The sequence below is a fragment of the Fringilla coelebs genome (assembly GCF_963513975.1).
Source record: "Fringilla coelebs genome assembly, chromosome: 2".
Taxonomy (NCBI): Eukaryota; Metazoa; Chordata; class Aves; order Passeriformes; family Fringillidae; genus Fringilla; species Fringilla coelebs.
In genome coordinates, this window is record NC_140029.1 from 91,805,286 (window position 1) to 91,830,163 (window position 24,878).

Consider the following 24,878-nt stretch of genomic DNA (forward strand, 5'->3'; position numbering starts at 1 on the left):
GGAAGAAAGGCATGTTCCACGAAACCAGCAGTCACTGCCAGCACAAGGAGGGTACTTGCAAAATGACCCTGAAATTGCTCCAGTGCAGGAAAATGCATTGGCAAAGAAAAGATGCAGGGGGGCCAGGGTGCCATGCTCCTTCTTGGACCAGCACAGCACCTCATTTCAGCTCCCAGCTGGGATATAGGGGCTGGGGACCACTGTGACCCTCCATAGGTGTTGTTTTGCAGGGTGGTGTAGCAGTGCTGGGGATGCCACCCAGCAGCAGTGCTCTGTGGGAGCCCTGGTCCTGAGCTGACTCTCCTTGCTGCAGAGGACACCCAAGGGACACTGGCAAGGGGCACTCCCTGTCCTGGCTCTGGACCTGCATCACAACAGTTTGGGTAAGCTCGGCCCCAGGCTGTCCACAGACCCTTCTCTACTGATAGGGGGAATGTGGTGTGTGCCAAAGGTTTCTTCTTGTTGGAGAAAGCCAATGCTCATCCTTCCAGCAGCGAAGGTACGGCTGGATGACAGCTGAGGATGTGCTATGGAGCCGGGATTCAACTGCTCTGAGCTCTGCGATGGCAGCTCCAGTTTTGGCAGCCAGGAGCAGCAGCAGCGGGCCCTGCAGGAGCTCTGCACTGTGACAGTGGTATGTATGGATTCAGTGGGATGTATGGGTGCAGGGGAGTGCTCTGGGGCATGAGGTTTGCTCTGCAGAAGTAGATCTGGGGAAGGGATGAAGAGGGGATTGCAACTGCCGAGCAGTCCCAGTCCAGCTGAAGGCAGCACACTGTCACCTGGTTGATAGACAAGACACGCCCAGTCCAGGTGACACCCGGCAGTTATCCAGATGGGGGGAAAGCATCCACGACAGCCAAGTCATGTCAAGCAGCCCTCCCATGTGTCATCCAGCTGCTCAGGATTGGCCTGCGATGGCCTCATCTCCCCTTGACCTTTCCTGTCCCCTATAACTTCAAAAGTGCTTTTCAGATATGAGTAGAGCAGGATTTAATTAAAAGTCATCCTCTGTAATAAGTGGTACCTTCCCCCCTCCACCAGTAAGGCGGTAGAAATGACACTGGGATGCACTCAATTGCAGCTGGCACCACGTGGGGCTGCTGGATGGAGCGGCGAGGCTTGGCCCACTCGGCTCTCCATCACGTCCTGCACGACCATGGGCCTTTAATTAAAAGACTGTAAGCTGCTTGGCTCCTCTGGCTCTGGCAGCTGGCTTACAATTAATATTCCCCCTGCCAGGACCAGGATTTACTGCACTCAGCAGCCAGCAAAGCGCTCCATCAACTTCAAGTAGCATCAACATCCAGGGAAACAGCAGTCAGGTGGGAGGGTGTGTAGGAGAGAAAAAGTGGAGATCATGGGGGTGTTTCTGATCCCTAGGTGCTTGCTGGGAATAGGGTGCAGTAATACTTTTGACTGCAGCCAGAGGTGAAAAGATTTTGTTGGGAGTGAAGTGCAGAAGCCTCAGAATGCTGAGTGTGTCCTGCTCACCTCAGTGGCAAAAGCCAGGTGTTACCCTTAGGCTCAAGCAGTCAGGGCACAGAAATAGAATGGCATGACAGCCTTGCACTAGCACTGTCAGCTCCAGGCAGTGGGGAGGATGGGCCTCATCTGCGCTGAGTGATGGGGTTTTCACACAGAGAGTCCTGGTGTAAGCGGGGCACTGACTTGGCTGACCATCTTCACCATCTGGTGTGGTCTTCATTTCCCAGAGAGGCAAAAGACTCCCCAGGGAATAGCAAGAGAGAAGAGGAGGGGAGAGATGAGGATGCCCCCGGGGATCCCTCCATGCTGCTGCAAAGCGAGGCTGAGATGTGCACGCAGCTGTATCCCAGCAGCAGCAGCAGCTCGCAGCTGGATGTCTCTCCCAGGCAGGGGTTTGCCTTTCCCAGTTGCCCTGTGACCAGCGTGGCAGCAGCATGTGAGCTGCCAGGAGCCTGCAGATCAGCTGTGCTCGTGTGGCAGTGACATGTTTTTGTGTCAAGAATTATGTGGTGGCTTTATTTCTGCAAGCTGTGCGTTGTTCTTGCTCGCCCAGAGGAGATGAAGCCTGGCTGGGGAAGAGGGACATGAGGCATTGGCTTTAAACAAATGCCTTTCTTCTGCCTGAAGATTTATTTCTAGCAAGGTTGGAAGCAGAAGCAGCTCAGACCTTGAAGTAAAAATTGGGAGTTTGGGGCAGTGTCAACTGTCAGGAAAAGTAGTCTTTTGCAATAGAAATTGGATGCAGGGAAAGGCCTTGGCACCAAAGAAGTTAGTGAGGAGGTGTGTGATCCCAGCTCAAACCCCATTCTCCTCCCTCCCCCCTTAAAGGGGATGTGCCAGCACTTTTATTAAAGTGATGCCTTTTTTAAGGAAAAAAAAGTTGGTAACCCACACATGCACACCCTGTTAAAAATGCTGGAGCATTTTAGATCAGCAGCGGAAGTAGGTTTCTTGTTTCACGTGGGATCATTTTATCCGTTTTATGTTAATAAGGAGATAGCAGAGATTATTTTAAATGGAGATTTAAACCCATAAGGTGGTTTGTTTGTAAGGAGAGAGGTGCCTCCATCATACCTGCTTTGGGAGTGTCCCTCCAAAGCCAGTTCTCAGCTGATGCCTGCCTGGGACCAAGTTAGTTTCCGTCCAGCCGGGAGACGGGTGGATTCCAGCTCAGTGTGTCACCACCTCTGAAAAACGCTGTCACACTCCCTTTGCTGTGCTCCTGCACCGACTGGCAGCTCTGCTGCTGGCTCCCAGTCACATCCACCAGCTGATCAGCTGTCTGCTGCGGGGAGGAGTAAGGGTGGGAGCCAAGAAGCATCTAAAGAAGCATGATACCAACTGGGGCACCACGGGGCCTTTCTCCAAAGATTTCTTTCCAGAGGACAGTGGGGAATCAGTGTCCTTGTTCCTGTGTCTCAGAGTCAGGGCTGCCTGAGATTTATGAATCACTTGTACAGCTTGATTTGGCTAGTTGGCCATAAGAAGAGGGCTCCTGGACTGCCGTGTGTCCTCCTGAACACTCAGCAAGTGACAGAGCACATGTCCTGTCCACACACATCTCAGTGGCCCTACCTGAAGGACTTGGTCTGGTGCCGCAGTGTCTCCTTACTGGGAGCTGTGGTTTCTGGCTGAGCAGGATAACTGTGGGAGGGATCATGCTGGAGTAGGGACCTTCTTTGCTAAGAGCCCCAGCAATGTCCTCTTCTTCCTTATCCCTTTTGCTCCCTGCAGACATCATTTGACCGCAGTATGAAGAGCTCCCCATCCTTCTCTGCTGGTCTCCTGGGAGTTGTGTGGACGTTCCTGACTGGAGGAGTCCTGCTAGCACTCTTCTTTTTCATCTTCACTATTCGCTTCAGGAAAAACAGGTAAGGGCATCCTTCTTCTCCTGAGAGGTTTCCCCTGAGCTGGAGTAGCAGAGTCTGGCTCTTTCAGGACCATGCTCTGAGCTGATGACCAGCTAAGGATCAGGAGGGTGTTAGCCTGAAGGAGCAGCACAGGGCAAGAAAGGGCAATGCCAGGGATGCATTCTTCCATCACACAGAGTTTTGATCACAGTTGCAGCTTCTTCCATCACACAGAGTTTTGATCACTGGTGGAGACAGTCCTGTTGGGACTGCTCCTTTCTTCCCCAAGGCAGGGAGCTGTAGACAGGATGAAAGGAAATGGCCTCAGGAAGTGCATCAGAGGAGGTTCATGTTGGGCTCCCGCAATAATTTTTTCACCAAAAAGGTTGTCAAGCATTTGAACAGTCTGCCCTGGGAGGTGGTGGAATAACCATCTCTGGAAGTGTTCAAGACTGGATGTGGCACTTAGTCTGTGGTTTAGTTCTCATAGTGGTGTTGGGTTGAAGGTTGCACTTGATAGTCTTGGAGGTCTTTTCCAGCCTTAATGGTTCTATGACTGTATGGGTGCCCTCTGGCACAGACATAATGCATGGTCTCATCCAGGTGCACCTCGATAAAACCATTAATAGGAGTGGGTAAAAAGAGAGCTCAATTCTGCTCCACATGCTTGAGGGCATTGCTCTGAGCAGCACAGCTCCATAGCAAGTCCATCATACTCCCCACAGTGTGTCATGTCCTTCCTGCTGTTGGGCCACTCATACTTTGAAGATCTTAATAACCCTTTTTGCTCTTGATGGTTGCTTGTATTGGTGAACATGATCTCCGTTACTGAGAGAAGCTGGTGGTGAAGTGTAGACTTTTTTTGGTGCTGTTCAGTCTGCGCAGAGGAGATAAAAAGTCCTGCTCTCCTGAAGGCAGCATAAATCCAGCAGAAGGCTCGGCAGTTCCTCGTAGCTCAACCTGTCTCAGCCAGTGCTGAGCCTTCCTCAGCAATTCTGGATGTCTCTGCTGCCTCTTTGCCACCTTCTCCTCAGCCCCATTGGCCCCTTGGTATTTCAGCTGCTTCCTCCTCCAGGGATGCATCCCTCTCCCAGGCTTCACCTGGTGAAGCCTTTGCTCTCCATGTGCCATTGTTTTGCACAGAGGTGTACATCTGAGTGCAGCCTGCACTGATGTTGTTGACTTCTCTTGTGGCTTTAAGGAATTTAGTGCTCCTGACAACCACGGTGCAGTCGGGAGGGTCCTGCCCATAAGGGTTTGTGTTGAGAGCCCCGTGCCTGCTGCACTGCAGCAGCTGCATGACCTGTATCCCAACTGCATCCCAGTCTGAAGCACTTCAGTTACTGAGTGCTGTTGAGTTCAGTGGCCACTTGAATTTATGTTCTCAGAACGTGCTGTAATGAATGTGTGTTATTTATTTGCTCTGCGGTAAATAAATACTGGTCTGCCTCCTGAACCTGGGAGGGCATAGGAGACCTTTCTCAGCTGCAGCTGACAGCATGAGCTGGTGAATATCTTTCTCCAAGGGCTGAGACATGGTGAGGAAGGCAGGGAGGGAGAGAGACAAGTTGAACCCCAGGCTTTGTCACTGCAAGACAGCAAGCCAGGAGGGAGCTCAAGGAGAGAGAAAAGTAATGACTTGGTAGCAGGTCGAAGGGGCAAAGCTGTTGGGGAGGGTGGCAGAAGGTGCAACTTTCACTCAGTAGGCTGGCTGGGGAAGGGTGACAGGTCATAAGAGATCAGTGGGTTGATTCTCCCCTTCCTGAATACAGTTACAGGATTATGAGTGATGAGGTGAAATTACAGAGGGGAGACTGTAACCTGAACATTGCTGGCAGCTTCCTGTGCTGAGTGTGGAGATATCTCTCAGAGGAAGGAGCAGTGGGAAGGGCCTATTCCTGGAGGCACACATAGCTCTTGCACCTAAAGCTTACTACTGGGGACTGTCACGCTGGGCTGCGTTGGTGTGGTTTTCCACCTCTGTCCCTCTGCAGCAGAAGTGTTGGAATAGGGCTAAATGAATACTTGAAGGATTGTGAAGCACTCCAGCAAGAAAGGGGAGAGGATGGGACCATGGAGTAATGGCTGAGCTTTTGGAGCAGTGGTACAGCACAGGCTGGGGGTAGACAGTGTGTCAGCATTCCTTATGACCGTCATTATTCCTGTAAGGGGACTTCACCCCTGTGCTGCCAGGTCATGATGCTCAGTAACTGTCACCAAATCCCCTGCTTTGTTTCCTGGAGGATTGTGAAGATGTCCAGCCCCAATCTCAACATTGTGACCCTGCTGGGCAGTGGCTTGACTTACACAAGTGCTTACCTCTTTGGGATTCAGGAGCAGAGCCTGCCATCTGGAGACTCAATGGAAAAGCTAATTCAGGTGAGCAGGGGTTTTGCTGGGATGGGCACCTTGACGCATGTCCAGGCCTGTTTGTACGTGCTCTCTCCCAGCCAGCTGTCACCTGTACATGCTCTGTCCCAGCCACAGCCTGTCACCACCACGTTGCTCAGCTGGGCTGTGGCTTTCACATACACAAAAGGCAGCCAGACACTTTCTGTCTGAATGGCCTTTGCTGTTTTGCAAACCACATCTGCACCGAGGTCCCTGGGGGACAGGTCCTGCAGGCAGGCAGGCTGCTGGGCTTGTAGAAGTGCAGCAGGCAGAGGGGAGCACAAAGGGAGATGGGATCCTCCACACAGCCACCACTGCCTGATACAGCACAGGTACTGTGGGTGAGTTTTTTGGCTGCAGAGCAGATCTTCATCAAAATGCTCACTTGTGTGACAAACTCCCATGTCCTGGTCTGAGGCAGCCACCCTGCCAGACTGAGGACTTCGCATGCACCCATGTGGGAGAATGGGATGGAGCACACCCTGCATCCTGCTCAGCCACTGGGCTGAGGATAATTAATGGAGGTGCCAGCAAGTGATTTTTGGTGCTGGGACTTTCTGTGTCCCTGCTGCTCACGAGCTGCTGTCTCTCACTGCCTCCCCTTCCAATGAGAGTCTCTAGATAGGCAGAAAAAGGTAGGCAGCAGGCATGCCTACAGAGGAGTACTTGCCTTTGAATTTATTTCACCTTGTAGTCAGCTTTCTAGTATCTGGTATCACTGTCCAGAAGTCAGAAGACTTCTGTCTTCTGCTGTCGTCTTCAGCCATCCCTACTGCACCCCAGGCTGAGAGGGTGTGTGGTGTCCTTGTGAGCCCCTTTAGCCCCCTTGCTCTGACCCCTGGCAGGTGAGGCTGTGCCTGCTGTGTGTGGGGACCTCCCTGGTGTTCGGCCCTGTCCTGGGGAAGAGCTGGCGGCTCTACAAGGTGTTCACCCAGCGGGTGCCCGACAAGCGGGTGGTGAGTACCGAGCCTCTGAGGTGGGAAGGGGGGGACAGACTCTCCATGGAGGGCAAACACCAGCAAATCCCAAACCAGCGTGGGATAGCAGATGAAACTGGCACATGACAGGATGGATGGCACAGTCACAGCTCTGGTTTCACACCTGGCTGGGCATGGGCCCTTCAGTTATTCCTGCACAATGAGGCAGGAGCTTTTCCACTCTACAGGCAAGTGGGTGCCCTGCCAGGCTGCCTCTTCCCCAGTGGAGTCCCAGCCCCATCACCAAGCAATGTTCTCATTTTACATTGGCCACATGCCTTCATTATACTACACACCAATGTTTGTGTTCAGGTCTATTTTCATCCCACAAAAACAATCAGTTGTTTTTGTGGGATGAACATAAACCGGGTGTCCTCAAAAGCATCTGATCTAGGGCCATCCCCAGATGGATCCGTTCTGCTCTTGAAGGCAGGAAGGGAGCGCTGGGCTCTCCTCTGCAGCACTTAAGGATGCAGATTCAGAAACTGGGAGGGAAATGGAAAATTTGTGCACAAAGAAGTGCACTTACAACTTTCAGTGGTCACTTTCCAGCAGTGAAAAAAGTAGGTCTCAGATGAAAGACAAGAGGGACAAGAGGGTTTGCAAGGGAACTGGGTATCAGCAAGGACTCCTGTTTCACACTGGGATCTGTGTTAAACTTGCAAAATGATGCTCCTACCAGGTGTTTTTCTCTGCCCTTTTTGTCTCTGCTGGTGATATGGTCATAAGGGATGATAGTATTGTTTTGGAAGAGCTGTTTTCTGTCATAGCATTTACCTGCTATCCACACCATCAGGCAGGGTTTATACCTGGTCTCAAGCCTGTTTACATCTCCAAGAATTTGGGAGTTGAAGGCAGAGATCTTGTGGCCAACTTAAATGTAGGTGCTGGACACCTCTCTGGGTGAAGTAGTAGGATAGGTGTGTCACTTGAAAGAAACAACAGAAAGGGACCCAAGGGGGATTGAGGTCATTGGTGTCCATTCCTTCCCCACAGTAATTTCTGCTTCTTGCATGTTTGCAGATTATCAAAGACCTGCAGCTGCTGGCGATGGTGGCAGCGTTGGTGCTGGCAGACACTGTCTTGCTCTTGACCTGGGTGTTCTCTGACCCAGTCCAGTGCTTCCGAAGCCTCAGTGTCTCACTGCGGGTAAAAGGATGAGGAGGGGCGGTGTGGGATTTTGCTGTGTCCTATCTGAGTTCTGTGAACAGAGTTAATGGGTGGCCAGGTATTTGGAGGTGGTCTTTGAGAAAGAACAGAAACAAAAACGAGGCAGAAAACCTTCTGGGCACTCTGGATTTGGTTTATGTCTGGTCTACTACAGAGGCAAGAGTCCACTGCAAAATTTCCAGGTCTGTGCAGATCACCTGCATGACACAGGAGGGCTCCAAGGCATCTGCTTTAGAGAAATGTTTAACCAGCCCTGTAGGCAGCAGAAGGCCAAAATCTTCTCACTTTAAGACTCTGCCCCTGGTAGCACCAGCTTTGGCCTCTCCTTTCAGAAATTTACAGAGGAGACCAGCTTCTTCCCATTGGTGTGTGCCAGGCTGCAGCCTTCATTTCTGCTTTTGCCTTGCCTTGTAGGCGACAGAGAAAGGCATGACGTGCTCTGTGAGCCGGGTGCAGTCCTGTGCATCGCTCTATTCCGATCTTTGGCTCGTTCTCATTTTAGGGTTTAAGGTATGTAACCTCTTGACTGCTTCTTGCATTGAATCTCACCTCCTCCCTGTCTTTCAGCCTAAACTGTTTTGCAGCATTTGTCATTTCGCTGCCCTCCCAAGCTACCTGCCCATTGCAGATCCCGGCTACTCCTGTTCATCTCATAAGCCTTCCTGTTTCCAGCCCTTCCCGTCTTGGGAAGGGTAAAAGCCCTGCTAGCTGCTTTCTCCTTGCTTCACCATCTCCTTTATGTACACTGTGCACATATAGTCTCTCAAGATCTCTCCCAGCAACCCCCTGAGCTTCACCTCACTTCTAGAAACTCAACATCTTCCTGGTCTTTATGTCATACTCCTTCCCTAAAGACTCCAGTGAATGGCCACTGCCAAGGTGGCTCAATCCCTGTGTCCTGTGACTTCAAACCAAGGAAGTGCTGATGACAAGTGCTTGGTCCCCACCTTTGCAGGATGCTTATCGGGTTAATTATACCTCTGAGGTGCACTTTCACTGGTGAATCTCTGCACATGGCCAGTCTTCTTCCAGCAGTGTTAGTTATACTGATGTAACTATGTTGGTATAATTATCACTGTAATTATCTGTGGTCTCATGTGTCTCTGGTATGGCAGAGGCTGGACACATTTCAGAAAGCTGATGTTGATGAAGCTTGTGAGATCACAGCCTTTTTTTGGGAATGGCCTAATCTCTGCGTGCAGCACAGGCACTTTCTTTGTGATTCACTGTAATATAATACTCACTGACCACCTACCCAGAATCATAGGAAAAAGAGCAGAAAGGGACCTCAGAACACAGCCAAGTCCTTCTGCACTTCATTTCAAAGTCCTTAAAAGTCCTCTGGTGTTAGGGAATGTAGGCATTACCTGGGCTTTCAGTGCTGTGTCTCCACCTCTGATTTTGTCTGCAGTTTGTGGTAGGGTTTAGAGAAGTAATGTCTCTGCCTACAGCCCTTACAAAATCCTTTTGGAAATAAAACATCCCCATAATCAGTTCCAGGTAATCTTTTTAATGTTGTGTTGAATCTGGCCCTGTTCTTTCCTGCTTACTGGGGGTCATGGAGTACTTCCTTGGTGATTTCTCTGGAGTTTGTCTGGATTTACACTAACGCGAGTGTAGGCTTTATCTCTGCGTACATAGCGCTTCTTAGCATCCACAGCATTAATGTGCTCAGCCCTTTGGGAAGACACTCAGTGTATTATCCTGGTTTTACTGGCACAGAGCAATGAACAGAAATGACTTGCCAAGGACATGCCTGGAATTAGAAGCAAAGTCCTCTGCTCAAGTTTAAAACAAACAAACAAACAAGTCACTGAGAGTCCTAGTTTAGGAGACGGCAGTGCTGTTGTCTGTGTCCCAGATAGACTATATGAATTTAAATGGGACTTTGGTGCTGGGTTTTTCCTGCTCAGGGATTTGGGGTTGCCTTGCCTTTGGGCTGTTTGGAGGTGCTCCATGGTGGACACAGTTATGATCCAGTGCAGATTCTACAAAGCAGGGTCAGACACCAGCCCAGTTCCCAGCAAGGCAGGTTTCGCTCTTACAACCCCACCCTGAGACCTTATGCTGCTTTGAAGTTGGGAGTCTCACCAGAGATCTGGACATGAACCTCCCTTGCTTGTGTCCCTCCAGGCCTTAATCCTGGCAGTGGCCATCACAGTCATCAACCAGGCACAGCACAGAGGGGTTCAGAAGGGTCTAAAAAACATCTGCGTCTCATGTCGCAAAGCACTTCTTGATGCCCAAATAACAATGACACCTAGTAAAAGACTGACACTGGGTAGCACAGGAATAATGTAGGTCACATTCCCTGTATTCCAGGTCCTTGCAGGAGCTGGAACTTTGTTAGATGGTATTTCCAAATGATCCTGAAGGCAGACCATGCTCAGCTCTATGGAGGCAGTCAAAAAATACTTGGTGTTTCCTGCTAGTGTCACCTAGGGAAGGAGAAGCTTATCCTGCTGGGTAGTTTTATCCTGAGCACACTGGCAAAATGCATGCGTGAGACCCTTAAGGAGGAGGGTGGTGAGACAGCCTGCTCTGAAACAACTGCACTACTTTGGGGGAGGGAGAGCCTCTGTATACAGAGCACTTCTATAGTGCCCTTGCCTGCTGCTGGAGTCAGGAAACAGCTAAGGGAAGGGAAAAGAATTGCACCTGGTAGTTTCCTGGATTATTGCTATTTAAAGAGGCACCAAGAACATCCTCTTTCCTCCAGTCTAAGCCTCCATGTCTCCTTGCCTTCTTCTTTGAATTCCTTCTGGATATCTTTCCTGCTCCTTCAGAGGTATGCTGTTGCTCCTTGATGGCACCCACCGCTGCATCCCTGCAGGGACCCCTGCTTCCTGTCTGTCTGCCTTTGCTTCTCCTGCTCCAGGCTGCCCAAGGGGTGGTTTTCAAAATTTCTCCCAGCCATCCCCTACTCTGTGGCACATGCTGACCTCTGACTCTTGGCTTGTCACACCCTTTGGTTGGGACCCCCAATGCCCACCAGGGCCCTCACTCCTGCCCTGTGTCCCCAGCCCCACTCCTGGCCTGCAGCAGCGTGCCGGGCGTTTGCCGCAGCGTCACCACCGCACGCTCCAGTCTGCATTATAGATCAAAGAGCATTAATTAGGATTGCGCTGAGCATGATCTGAGCTCACCGGGCTTGGTGCGACATTGGGGTTGACACCATCAGGCTGTAATTTTCCACACTCTGGAAACCTCTTTTTTCTGTTTCCAGAGCATCCTCCTGCTATACGGGACCTACTTGGCCGGTCTGACCGACAACGTCAGCTCCTCACCAGTGAACCAGTCCTTGACACTCATTGTCGGGGTCAACCTCGTTTTCCTGGCTGCTGGTACCATCTGCTTAGTTCACCGTTTCTTCCGTGCTTGGCACAATTTGTTGTTTGGCTTTACCTCTGGAGGCATCTTTGTGTGTACAACCACGATCAACTGCTTCATCTTTGTCCCACAGGTATGCTGCCACCTCTGTCCTGTCACTTGGCTGGAAATGGGCACATTTTCAGAGTTAAACAACAGCAGCCGTGGGTGTCAATGCACTAACTTTCCTGCTTTTTTTCCCCAAATGTTTGGACTCACCTGCACAGCTCGTTCTCCAAGCCCCACCCCACCCTGGTGGTTCTGCTTCCCCAAGCAAGTTCCCTAAGTCTCAAAGAATCACAGAATTGTTTGTATTGGAGGGGAGCTAAAGATCATCTAGTTCCAACACCCCTGCTCTGGGCAGGGAAGCTTCCACCAGACCAGGCTGTTCGAAGTGCTATTCAGACTGACCTTAAACGTTTCCAGGGATTGGGCTATCCACAACTTCCCTGGGCAAGCCTGATCCAGGGTCTCACCACTATCATAGTGAAGAATTTCTTCCTTGTATCTAATCTAAACTACCCTCTTTTCAGTTCAAAGGCATTCTCCTTTGTCCTATCACTGTGTCCTTGTAAAATGTCCATCTCCAGTTTTCTTGTTCCTTGTCCCCTTTATGTCCTGGAAAGTCTCCAAGGAGTGCAGCACTGCTGCTCGGAAGGCCTCCTGCAGGAACATGCCACAGGTGACATTCGCGCAGACAACACATATATGAGCTGAGGCAGCCACTGGCCTCCTCCTCCTGCTCCATGTAGGTGGTGGGATGTGTCCTTTGTGCAGTTGTCCTTTCCTCATGCCTCACGTGCCCACTCACACCAGGAGCTTCTGCTGCTGGCAGCGATGGAGCCAGGCACAGACCATCCAGATGGCCCAGCCACTCTCAGAGACTTCTTTGCTGCTGGTGGTCCCCAGGGGAGGCTATCCTCCTCTGCACTTTTGGAGAAGGAAGCTGGGCTTTGCCACAAGCGAGGAGAAGGAGGTGGAGGTGTTTAAAGGAAGCCTTTTGTGGTGAGGTGAGGCACTTCTGCTTCCTGTGTCCTTCAGGAGCAGCCTGGTGTGCCTGGCCACCACATTAGTGGGAATAATGCTCCCATTGTTACAGGGAAAGGAAACAGTTATTTACTTAGTTGAATGTTTGGAGGGATGTTTGGGCTCAAGGACATGAGGTGAGAAAGGGAGGAAGAGGTGAAGCTGAGGAAAGTACATCTGTGCAAGGGAGGGCTCCGGGGATCTTGGCAATGTATATAAATATCGATGGGGGTGGAATAGGGAAGGGGGAGCGAGGCTCTTTTCGGTGGTATCCACTGATAGGACAAGGGACAATGGGCACAAACTGAAACACAGGAAATTCTATTTAAACATGAGGAAAAGGTTGGAGTTTTTTCTGTGAAGGTTGTAAAGCACTGGAGCAGAATGCCTAGAGAGGCTGTGGAGTCTTCATCCTTGGAGATACTCCAGGCCCAGTTGGACACAGTCTTGAGCAGGGCACTTGGGATGATTTCCAGAGGTCCCCTCCTGCCTCTTGAGGCAATGTAACTGCAGAGCCCCAAGCCCTTAGATGAGCAGCCTTTGGGAGCAAGGATCCAAATCTCCTCTGGTGAGCTCCAGGCCTGCTGGAGCACCAGGTCTCTTGGACTGAGGGTAGAGAAGCTGATGCGCTGTACTTTCACTCTGCCTGTACCATTTTTCTTTGGGAGCCTGGGGCCCTTGAACATTTTATTTAACTTGGATCTTTTAATTCATTACCTTGTTTTTCCTAATGGGCTTGCTTTTCTATAGCTCATCTGAGATCGATAAACAGCTGGAGCTGGGCTGCACAAGGCTTGCAGGCAGACACTAGATGAGAAAATGGATACTAAACATTGCTGGTTTTCAGCTTGTCACCAGTGATTCAGGGATAAGGGGGCAGGCATGACACTGTCTTTGTCTGTCATGGAGTCAGGGAGTGGGGAGAAGAGGGAGGGGGCTTTTACAGTGTGCTCAGCAGCCTCAGTGCAGCCAGGCACTGACCCTCTCATGCATTAAAAGCTGGAGCCAGGAACAGGGTAGGGCTCAGATGGGTGGGAGGCTCCAAGTGACACTGCAGCCCCTCTCCCAGCCATCTCTGTCTGGCTGTCTCTGCTCCACCCTGTCTTTGTCTCCCCCTCTCCATCCCTTTGTCTCCTTCGCGCTTGAGCTGTGCCTGCCTCCCGCTGTGTCGGCTGGGGCTCTGTGGATAACACCCTCTTCTACTCCCCAGCTCAAGCAGTGGAAAGCCTTTGAAGAGGAAAGCCAAACCATGAGCCACATGGCAAAATATTTCACCAGCCCGAGCAGGAGCTGCCGCTCAGTGTACAGCGAGGAGCAGCTCTACCAGCTCATAGGGGAGAAAAACTCTATGAAGCGGTTGCTTACCGAGGTACAGGGCTCTGCCAGCCCCCCTCCTCCAGCTTCCCCCCGTCCCTTTTGTGGGCTGAAGGCTTTGCAGGGTGGGAAGCCCTTTTTACATCCCTGTCCACACTTGTGATCCCTCACCACCCTCTTCCTTCCTGAGGGGAAGAGCTGCTTTGTTTTGTCAAACTCCACCACAATTTAGGCATGATTTGGAGATCTTAAAGGAATTCTATAGAGAGGAGCACAAGAGAGCCTGGTTCCCACAGCCTTGTCAAACATGCTTAATTTAGAGGGGAGATGCTCTGTCTCAGAAAAGCCCCCAGCCTCCTGCTCCATCACCTGCACTGCATGGGCAGGAACACCCCAGCCTGAAGAGCTGCCTGCCCAGTGATCCCCTTCCCACACACACATCCCGGGGGGGGGGGGGGGGGGGCTGCAGGGGAAGCTGAGGTCACACATGCTGCTTGTGTGGCTCTTGCCATGCAGAGAGGGGTGATTTGTTTTCTGGCAGTGCCTGCTTCCAAACTGGCAGCATTTTCCTCCTCTGTGCCCGCCCCACACTTGACAGGCTTATTTGTTTGACACAGAAAAACGCCGTGATCGAAAGCCTGCAGGAGCAAGTGAGCAGCGCCAAGGAGAAGCTGATGAGGCTCATGTCTGCGGAGAGTGGCTGTGACCCCCGTGTGCTGCCAGCAGCTCCCTGCACCTGGAGCTCAGGGCAGCCTGGGGATGCACCAGGGGACTGCTGCCCCCCGGATCCAGAGAGGGACGGGTGGCAGCCCCCCTGTCTGGTGGGTACATCACCTCCTGGCAGCAATGCTCAGGCCCTCCAGAAACATGCAACCCAGGAGCCTGTTTGCACTCAGTTGCTGCTTTTTAATGGAGGGGACAGCATTGAACGTGGCCTGAAAGATGTCCAGGAGTGTGGAACACCTGCGGTGCAGGGGCAGCCTCCAGAGCAGCTGCCAGGCCAGGAGAACTCAGCTGGTGTAGCCTGGGAGTCATCCCCCAAAATCAGCTATGTGAACAGTGAGAAGCTGTGGGAAATCTTGCAAGAGTTAAGCCTGGATGGCAAAAACTACAGCCCAGCCTTATCTGCAGGACACACACTTGGCAACCGGGGCACCTCAGGCGAGCAGGGAGAAACACAGGTGGGCCAGGAGGGCTACCCAGGCATCCGCACACCCCTCAGCCCCTACCTGGCAAGGCATCAACGGAGGATCCCGTTGCCCCCTGCCTCCACACGCTTCCCTGGACGCGTATCCCCTCGTGCCAGCTGCAGGGTGAAGGAGGTGGGCAGCTGGGGCCGTGGGGAGTCAGCACAAAACTCCCTGGGAAAGGGAGGGGACGTGGCTGGCAGAGGGCTCCTTCACGGCCCAGCACCATCCCCTGCAGCCATCCCGAGGGAGGCCAGCCTCCAGCCAGAGGGGTGGCAGGGATGGCCCAAGTCCCAGGGTGCTTCGTCGTGCATCCCGCAGGAGCAGCAGCGGTGGCAGGGCACCCCGAGGGGCCCCGCGGAGCCCTCCCTGCGCTCGCTGTACTATTACCCAGACTCTGACTCCAGCAGCAGCAGCTCTGAGGAGACGTTTCACGGCTGCCACCGGCCCTGCTGCGAGGTTTGCTTCCAGAGCCCACGTGGCTCCCTGGACAGCAGCAGCACGGACACGGACACAGAGCCCAGTGACTGTGAGGATCACCAAACAGAGCACCACGGTGGGCCCCAGCCCGTGGTGAATTTCAAAGACGATCTGAAACCCACTTTTGTGTGACTGGGAGCACCCCTGCCCCAAAGGCAAGTGCCCTCCCACCCCCAAACACTGCGCGTTTTCTGCAATGCTAAAGCCACACATCCCTCTGGGGAATGTGCCTTGTTCTGGAATTTGGGAATTTGCCCCATTCTGATTTGCAGTGTCAGCCGTGACTGCAGCCTGAGTTTGGCTGAGAGGGGCTTGGCAGCACTCCGGGAGTGCTGTCCTGGCTACTCTGGGCAGCTGCCTGTGTCCCACAGGCAGCCGGCAGTTCTGTCCATCCTGGTGCCAGCAGTGGAGAAACTGCGGCTGGGGGTCTCTGAGAGTCCAAACTCCATCTCCTCAGAGAGCTTTCCCTGTGAGAACTCCGTGATTTGCTCTGGCAGGGAGCAGCATCCTGCCTCAGAAACAACCATGGCTTCTTGCACACCTCTCCATATGGAGCGACAGAGGACTCCTTCCCCCGAGGCTGCCCAAGCAGAGCATCCCACTGGCATCACCCCCAGCTGGGGATGGGAGACGGATGCCAGAAGCAGTTGCAGGCTGCCATGTGCCTGGGGTGTGCTACTTCCAGGCAAAATAAGGACTTTGGAATGGGGGGTGCACAGCAAACTTTTGGGTTTTAGTGGGGCTTTTTTTGTAGCATCTGAACGAGAAAATGGAGTCCGAAGGTGATGTCTGTGAAGGTGAATTTTGTGTTCTTCAGGTGCATTGTTGTAGGTGAGACTCAGGTCAGAGCTGAAGGGAAAGACAAGCTAGCCATTGTAAAGGAGGATCTGGAAAGGGGTTTCTTTTTTTACCTTGATTTCTGGGTCTTGTGCCCTTCTGTCTGTCTTTGTATGGATGATATAGTCTGGAATATGGTTTGTTTAAATTAATATGCTCTGTTTAATTTTTATCTTAGAAACACCAAGAACAGTAAATCCAGTGTGTGTGCCTTTTTGGGATATTTATCATGGCATTTGAGCTTATTGTTGCCTCCACAGGAGTTCAGGATGCTGAGACCTGATACCCAGTGCAATATAAGCCTTCTGGAGAAAGGCTTGATTAAAAAAGCAGGTGTCAGAGGAATCCCAGAGCTGGTTTTGAACAAAGCATGTTAGCACTGCCCCTCTCCATTACCCTTCATGATGGTGAAATCCCTCACTTCTGTCTCCCTTCATTCCTTCACTGGTGTCACCCTTTTTTCCCCTGTTGCCTCTGCAGTTTTCCAAGCTTGCATGTAGGGCAAATCATCAAACTCAGTAATCTTATGAGGAACAATATTCCCACAGTCCCTGTTTGCTTAATGGAAACACCCCAGACAGAGTGTAATCCTGTAATCTTTTTTTTTTTTTTTTTTTTTGGTGTCACTTTTTTGCTAATAGAAACCGTTCTCTTTCAGTTTTGTCTCAGCACTTATGGCTCTGGCGTGGGAGAAGTGCACTGACTGGGAGGGTCCCCTGCGTGTGCAGGGCAAACCCGGGAGCCCGGCAGCTCCCTGCAGTGGGACTCGGGATCTCTCTGTCCCCGTGGCCTGCCAGCCGCCTGCAGTTCTGCAGCGCTTGCAGCAGGTGCTGCTGCTGCCACGCCGGGTGTGCCGGCAAACACCGAGTACATCCCACGGCATTGCCACGCTGGGACAAGGCGGGGAGACAAGCACGCTCTAGGGACCCTATTAAATATGGGTCAAAACCTCTCCCCACCCCCAAACGTGTTTAGAATAACACTTTGCTCTGGGGCTGGGAAACGCTGCAGCACAGTCAAAGCAAAAGATCAACCATGAACCCACCTGGAAGCGGCTGATATAAAAATTAACTTTTAATTCCACTGGTGAATGCAGAAAAACCCTCCAGAGGACTTTGAACCTAGGGTTTGTTTGGAAACTCACTGCTGGAATTTGAGGTCGTTGCTTTTCTGTGCAGTGACCAGCAGCCACCACCTGAAAACTGTGTAGCCTGTGGATTGCACCTACTAAGAAGGCCAAGAGCACTGTGGTTTGTGTCATAAATAGTGTGCCCAGCAGACCAGGGCAGTGATCATCGCCCTGTATTCAGCACTGGTGAGGTCACACGTTCAGTTTTGGGCCCTTTCCTTGCTGATGGCTGTTTAGGGGAAGGGTCACATCAGAGCCAGGGTGAGATCTCTCTCCATGCCTGCTTGGTGAGCCTTGGTAAGAGGCAGGAAGGCAAGGAAGCCTTTAGGCTCTTGTGGCACAACCACCTGCCATGGCTCAGTCTACCTCTGTTACCCCGTCATCTTGCCACTGCTTAGGAAATAAAAAAATTGATTGTGATTCAGCTGCCTAGTTAAAAAAAAAGAACAAAAAAGATTTAAAGAGCTTTATTAGCTATAGCAGAGAGGGATTATGGCAGGCTCTCTGGCATGGGAGTGCTCACCATTGTTGTGGAGGTTTCCCCACTGCCTCATGTTGGCATTAGCAGCTGGGATCTCTGGGAACTTCTTGCTCTGATCTTTGATACTGGGTGCAGTTATGAGAAATAATGAGTATTTGAAAGTACTGCAGGAGAGAGAACCTTCTGGTTGCCTTTGCCTAGAGTAACCAGACTGTGCAATCCCTGGTGCCACATCTGTGTGGAGACATTCCTGTTGCACAGCAGGGAGCAGAAGTCAGGGGTCCTATGACTCCAAGTAGCCTGTGCTGCAGGTTTTGAGGAGGTGAGGGAGCACCCACATCTGTACACAGGTCTGGAAGAAGCTTCCTTGATTCTGGTATCCATGAGGGCTGTGGAGAAGCACTCTCCTCCTGAGCAGTGTTGCTCTCCTGAGCCAAGAAACCAGGCCTATCTCTTCTCTTGTCTGGTTTTTCAGGGCTGTCTTCTTGGCCTCTGCCTCCAGCTCTGCACTGCTGAATTGCCAGCTGCTGCTGTTACCCCAAGGTCTGCTTGCAGCCACTTGTGAGGCACCAAACCTATCAGTGTAAGCTGCACCCTGATTGCTGGCCTTGTGCTCAGGCAGAAAGTGCCTGGGGAACTCCATGGAGACAGGGAAAAAATACCATCGAAAGAACTGTGGATCCTGGCATGGCAGGAGAACTGTGAATGGCTTAGTGGTTGATGTTAACTGCAGGGACTTTCTGCTACATGACACGGTCATGCCCTACCGACCTGATCGATCCCTGCACACACCTGGCTGAGCAAGTGCAGGGGGCACTGCCACATGGTTCCAAGAGTTTCTTTCTCTCATGGAGATAGTGAAACTGCTGGAGCACATTCACCTTGAAATGTGTACCTCTCAGTGTTTACAGTGGGGTTCCTTGCTTTCACACCCACACCACCACCTTTCCCCTGTGTAGAAGTGCATAAAGCTGAGCTGCTTTTCTTCCAACTCAGGCATCTGTAGCTGCGTGCTTTGTGCTGCCAGAGCACAACCATTTACGTAAGGTTTGTTAGTTTTTTTTGTCCTGGAAGTTCTTGCAGACAGGATGGGTACGAGGGACTTTGTCCTGCCAGGCAGCTAGATAAAGCACTCAGTGATTCAGCATTTATTGCACCCTACACAGATTCCTCTGTTATCATACCAGCAGGAATGTGGGGCTAGAAGGGATCTCCTAGTCATCATCATATTTTCCAGCAATGACAAACAGTGAGTCATAAAGTCCCTCTTGTTAATTTATCACAGTCCATCTTAAGTCACTGGGAATTTTCTTGGCACGTTATTCAAGAACTTCACTTTGACAGAAGGAAACTTGTTTCTGATTTGCAGCCCACATTTTTTCATAGCCTATTTTTGTCTACTTGTTCTCATGCCAGTGCTATCTTCAAGTTAGTAGCTGTGCTTCCTTCCCTTCTCCAACCTACTCTCTTACATGCCGATAAAGAATGTGGCCTCTTCTTCCCAGGATCCCTGGTCTACTCAGAGAAGATACTGTCTATTTTTATTTCCCTCTAGCAGCTCATACCTACCCCTCTTTGAGGAAGAGCCCTGGTTTTATTGCTACCAGGTCATACCCTTCCCTTGGTAGCCATGTGAGCATGGCTGTATACACTGTTCCCTGCCTCCAGCAGCACAGGAGGCCCAGGGTTCTGGGACAGGACATGCTCATGTTTGAAAGGAGAGAAGGAACACTCATTGGGAGTTAGGACATCAGAAAGGCAAGCCAGAAGCAGGAAAAATTCCAGAGGGTCATCAGGAAGCTGACATTTTCTCTGCAAGTCTGCAATAGCCCTGGGGTTCCCAGCACCCATCGGGTCCTAGATTTACCACCAGTATGTTAAAAATCTCACAGAAGGGCTTTCATCCCTGCTTCCTTTAAACACACCTCCTGAAATTGCTGAGAGATGCACCTCTACCTGGTGAGTGCAGAAGCCATGAAGAGCTTTTATTTCTTGGAGTTTCCCATGGGAAAATCCATAAGGACCTGAGTTCCTTAGAAAGCCCCTAGTACCTCTCAAGAGGTTCGCAGAAGGGGAAAATGAAAGCACACCCCTGTACGGTGTCCTGATGACATGATCCAACATAGGAATGGCATGGATATTTTATTGGAAAAGGTGAATATAATGAGCAAGGCACCCTTCTGGAGTTGTACACAGGCTTCCAGGCAATCGCATCTCATATCTAACCCAAATGAGTTGGGTGATATTTCAAACCAAAGAGAACGGCAGGAATAATATTAGCTGATGCAATCTCACCTTGAATTTACAGCAGTGCTAGGCTGCAAATGCTAGTGCTAGATCCATGAACAGTGGGATACTCTGTACATGATTACAGCAAATTCAAACCCTGTTTGAAAGCAGCTGGGTTTTGGCTGGGTATTTTTTAACAGTCCCCCAAATAGAGGTGGTGGATAAAGACTTCTTTTCTTCTGACAGGTGAATCGTACATTGATGGTGAACTACACTTTGACAAGTATCAGTTAATTTCCTTCCTATTACAGCTTTTTTCATGGCAGTAACAAAAACACATTTAGAGCTCTGATGCTTCTGTAGTCCATTCTTCACAACCCTCCAATGATGAGGCCTTTTTCCTAGCTCTGCAAATAACTGATAGGAGTGTGTTGCAGTCAGTGGGGGAGCCAGGCTCTCCCATCCCTGGAAGCCCAGCATTACTGGGTACCTGCTGTGCCTCAGTACAACACCTTTGGGCTAAATACTCACTGCACTGCCTTCTCGTGGAAAAAAGCTCCCAGCCCCCACTGCCTTCAGCCACAGCTGCCTGAGGGCATCTGAAGTAAGCCCTTAAAGCAGACAAACCCAACAACAACAAAGTGTATCCAAGGATGACATGGGGTCTGATTTACTCAAGGAGGAAACTTGGGAGTCAACAGCCTTGTCTCTTCTACTGACTGTTATGTTCATCTCAGAGAGAAAAACCAAGGTCTCTTCTGTCACTCACTGGCACCTGGCATTCAAGTGCCACCTCCCTAAGTTGCATCAAGATTTCTTCACTATATGTTTGCAAAACTGGATCTGAGTGTTTCACCAGCAAGGTCTGAGTGACCAGTAGGACCCATGAAAGAACAGAAAAACAGGAGCTGATGCTCCCAGGTGGGTCTTTTTCAACTTCCTTAAACAGCAGGTTTTGGATGGATGGCAGTGAAAATCCCAAATGTCCTCTTGAAAAAGTGAGTGAGAGGCCAGAGAACATGGAGAAGGAGTTCAGACAACAGTCTAGAGTATTAGCAGGGGACACCAATGTTTTTGCTGTTGAGTAGTTGCTATATGTGGGTGGTTTGTTCACAACAGCTGGTTCTAGTGAATTGAATAATATTTCTGTGCATGTTCATGCATATATTTGTGTTTTACACAGAGGAAAAACATCCCACTTTTTTCAGGATCATCCTACCATCTGGAAAAATTGGAATTTGACAATCATCAATTAGAAATAGAAAAGAACCCTGCTCCCCATCAGCAAGTATGCAATTTCTACCACAAGACAAAGATTCTTCTAGGTAATGACAGCTTTAGAAACAACCCCACAAGCATGTGAGGTATGTCTGGTAAAGCACTTAAACAAAAAAATCGTCTTGCAGTTTTCCACTGGGAAAAATGAGTGTCCTGCAACACAATCAGACCCTGGGCTGCAGGGGGGCCACACTCCTACAAGGAGAGATGACACCTCTATGCTGGACACAGCAGGGGCCTATTTATTTTACAGAATTGGGCTATCCTCCCCCTGATCCAGACAGCATCAATCTTGCAGCAGCAGCAGCAGCAGGAGGTAGGGTAGGTTTTGCACTGACCACCTACCTTCCGGTACAGCTGGAAATTGAGGAACAATATCATTTCCAACGTTATTCAGCGGATTTCAAGATCGGTGCCAAGCCCTGTGCGGCCAACAGCTGAGCTACAGAAATTGTCTGTCCTTTTACAGGATTATTGTAAAATAATTTCTCTCTGTGACCAGTTTAGGCTGTTCTAATGCACAGTCATAAATGAGACATTGACTTCTAAAGATCTTCCTTCCCTTAGGGTGGCAGATGAAAGAATGGGTCACAGCTTTGTTCTGCCGCAACATGCCTGGAAGCGTTGAGAGACACGCTTTCCTCACAGGAAAATTTCCACAGTCTCCTTGAATTTGCAAGTTTGTAACCTACCTGTGGAGTATAAAGGAAATGCTGGGCTGACCAAAACAGATGTAAGAAATTGATTTGCTCATGCCATTCAAGCAGCAAGAGCTGTTCTGCTGATGTCTCTGTCTGTGGGAAAGAGCACAATGACTTCCACTTTTGATATAAAGCTTGTGGCTTTTTTTTTCAGCAACTTAGCAAGCAAATGCCCAAGACCAAGATAAGAGAAATACCTTTAATAAACCTGAATATCATCATTGTTAAAAAAACCTGATCAGTGTAAGGGAAGTTCATGACACTGTGCTGAAAAGGATATTGCTCAGACTAATTCAGCTGCTCAAGCAGATTGTTCCTTTAACATTGCCTATGACTTAAGTCCTCAGTATAATACCACTATTTTTATGACTCAGCAATCACCAATTGAATAAATTAATTCAGGGGATGTTCCAGCTAATGACAAGTTTGTCCTGCAGCAAAAAGATCTCCAATGAAGAGTAAAATATTAGAGGCCCACAGTATGCAGCAATTAGCAGATTTTGATAATTGGTCAGAATGGAAATGAGAAAAACAAAGGTGAAAAAAGTGAAATACTTTATGATTGCATTATCTAACTATTAACATTCCTATGCATAGGGGGTGCATAATAACCCCTGCATATTAAGGCTGCACAGCATATCCTATAAAAATATCTTGGATTCACTCGCTTATAATTTTCAGAGTGATGAAAAGTTAAAATGAAAGTGATTCAGGACATTAACAAGAAGAAGGCTAAGAAAAAATGGATTGGTCCCATTTCAAGCATGTCATAGTTTTTTGTCTGAGACACACCATATAAACTGGAAATCTAGATTTTATGGGTCTTGACAAAAGCTATCCAAACTGGACCACACTTTATGATTTTGAAAAATCATAGACCACATAGGTCTGTCGAGGCTTATTAGCACTTAGTGGACAAAAAGCCATCCCCAAATCATCCCTGGGAAGTCCTGGCTGAGTATATTCTGTGTCCTTGCAGCTGCTGGAGCACCCATCACCTGGGCTGTGCACAGGTGGTGGCCGAGCCCACCCCACCTGCCCAGCATTGCAGTGGGAGGCTGCACTGAGCTGAGAGCAAAGAGGGGTTTATCTCATCAAGTGATGACCACCACACTGGCTGTGGAGCAGCATGGCAGGAGAAGTGGTTGTGATAGCTAGATGTGGGAGGAAAGAGACAAATCTCTTTGAAGTATCTGCTGTGAATGGGGCTGGAATAGCTGGGGGAGGAGGTGGTATAAGAGGGAAAGATGGTATGATTGGGGCAGAGGCAGGAATGGGGGGAGGCTGATTTTCTGAATTAACAATGAACAGCAATGAGAACAGAGAGAAGGATTAAGCCACCAAGGATTCAGCGTTTGGGAATGGCTGTTGGGCAAAAAAAGAAGGTGAGGAAGTAGGGAAAATAGCATAAATCAAAAAAAGTGTGTGATGGCAGAACAAGCCAGGGCACTGGAGGGGGGGACAGAGTTAGGGTGTGGGCATGACTTGAGGTGGGATTTAATTAGTGGAGGCAAGAATGGAAAGAGGAAAGACCCTAATTTGACAGTGGTGGGACAGGGAGCAGAGGAGGTAGCAAAGGAGCTGTTTGCTTTCAAGGGTCTGAAAAAAGAATAGGATTGCAGAGAACATGGACGGCAAGAATCAAAAAGCTCCTGGTGGTACATATTGTTCTCCAGAGTTTGGGATGGAACCAAGGCAACATTAGATTTTCATCTTATCTGCCCCCAGCGTGTGGATCTGAAAGGCAAGTTTCTGGTGCTTCCCCTCTCACTGCCACCCTAACCTTTAGTTAGTTGGAGAGGTCACAGTCACCTTGGTTTTCTCTGCCAGTCCCTGGAAGAGATCTTTGTCAGGAGGCTCTTACAAGGGGTGAATGTGCATATCACGGCATCCTTGCTAAACTGGGTTGGCTTTAAAACAAACTGACCAGGATCCTAAAAAGCAGGACACTGTAGTCTGTGCCAAAATGGCTCTGAAATGAAGCATTCAGAAGTTACAGAAAACTGGAATTAAAACAATGCGCACAAACCTAATTTGGCTTAATTTTGGCATGTATGACTTTGTGGAAAAGAGGCCTGGAAGGGACCTCAAGGAGCCATCTGGGGACTCCAGTCTATCTCTTTCTCCCAAGGCAGGAACAATTATTCCTAGATGATTCTTGACAAATGTTTCTCTAATCTTCTTTTGTGAAACAAACATTAATTATAAGGTCAAATTTTTTTTTCTTAATGGCATCCTGCCTTAGTGCATAAAATATACTGGACCATGCTGTGAAGGAGACTGGGAACACAGCTGGAGAAAGGACAGGCTCATGGTTCAGCTTGTGGACTGCTGCCCTGGAGAACTGTCTGTGCTTCAGAGTTCCTGGGTGGTCATGTAAATCTGGCTTCTCCCGGGCAGTCAATTGTATTTTCTCCATTTTCTGGGTGCATGGTTTGAAAATAGTGACTCTGATTTATTTGTCCATGCTTGGTGCCCTGTTTCGATATAGTCTTAGGGCTTTACTTTCCCCACCACCACCCAGACTGCCCAGACCTTGTGGCATTGGTTCTCATAGACTGGGAAATAAAACCAAAGTTCTTGTGTGCCATACTCAGTGATGACTGTCATATGTCACTCTTCTCCCACTTCTCATCTGACCCTGCCCTGTGTACTTTGTCAGCTTCCATCTCCCTGGAGCTTCCTTACTCTGCTGAAAGCATGTGTACAAAACCTCACAGTCATGAATGTGATTCCCAGAGCCTCTATTTTTTTTTTTTAAGGGACAATTCTTCTGAGTATTTTTTAAGTTCGGGTTTCTCCACAACCACCTCATCCTCAGAGGTACATGCATTTGGGGCAATTAATTACACCAATAATTAATTACCTCAGGGAAAAATCAGCAAAACACACAGGAACCAAGAGCATACAGGACACCAGGAGCTACTGTAGTGGCTCACAGAAGCATCACAAGAATGTGGAGGATGGAAGT

General features: G+C 49.9%; 1 protein-coding gene across 1 annotated transcript; it reads left to right on the plus strand.

Moving 5' to 3' along the window:
• Window positions 1-529: 529 nt before the first annotated feature.
• On the plus strand, window positions 530-15,384 carry GPR156 (G protein-coupled receptor 156; the record flags this gene model as incomplete). Its single annotated transcript, XM_084224063.1, has 9 exons — window positions 530-634; window positions 3,223-3,359; window positions 5,582-5,717; window positions 6,575-6,685; window positions 7,730-7,855; window positions 8,291-8,386; window positions 11,103-11,339; window positions 13,482-13,640; window positions 14,203-15,384. The coding sequence occupies 9 exons, from the start codon at window positions 530-532 to the stop codon at window positions 15,382-15,384; spliced, it is 2,289 nt and encodes a 762-aa protein (XP_084080189.1).
• Window positions 15,385-24,878: the final 9,494 nt, after the last annotated feature.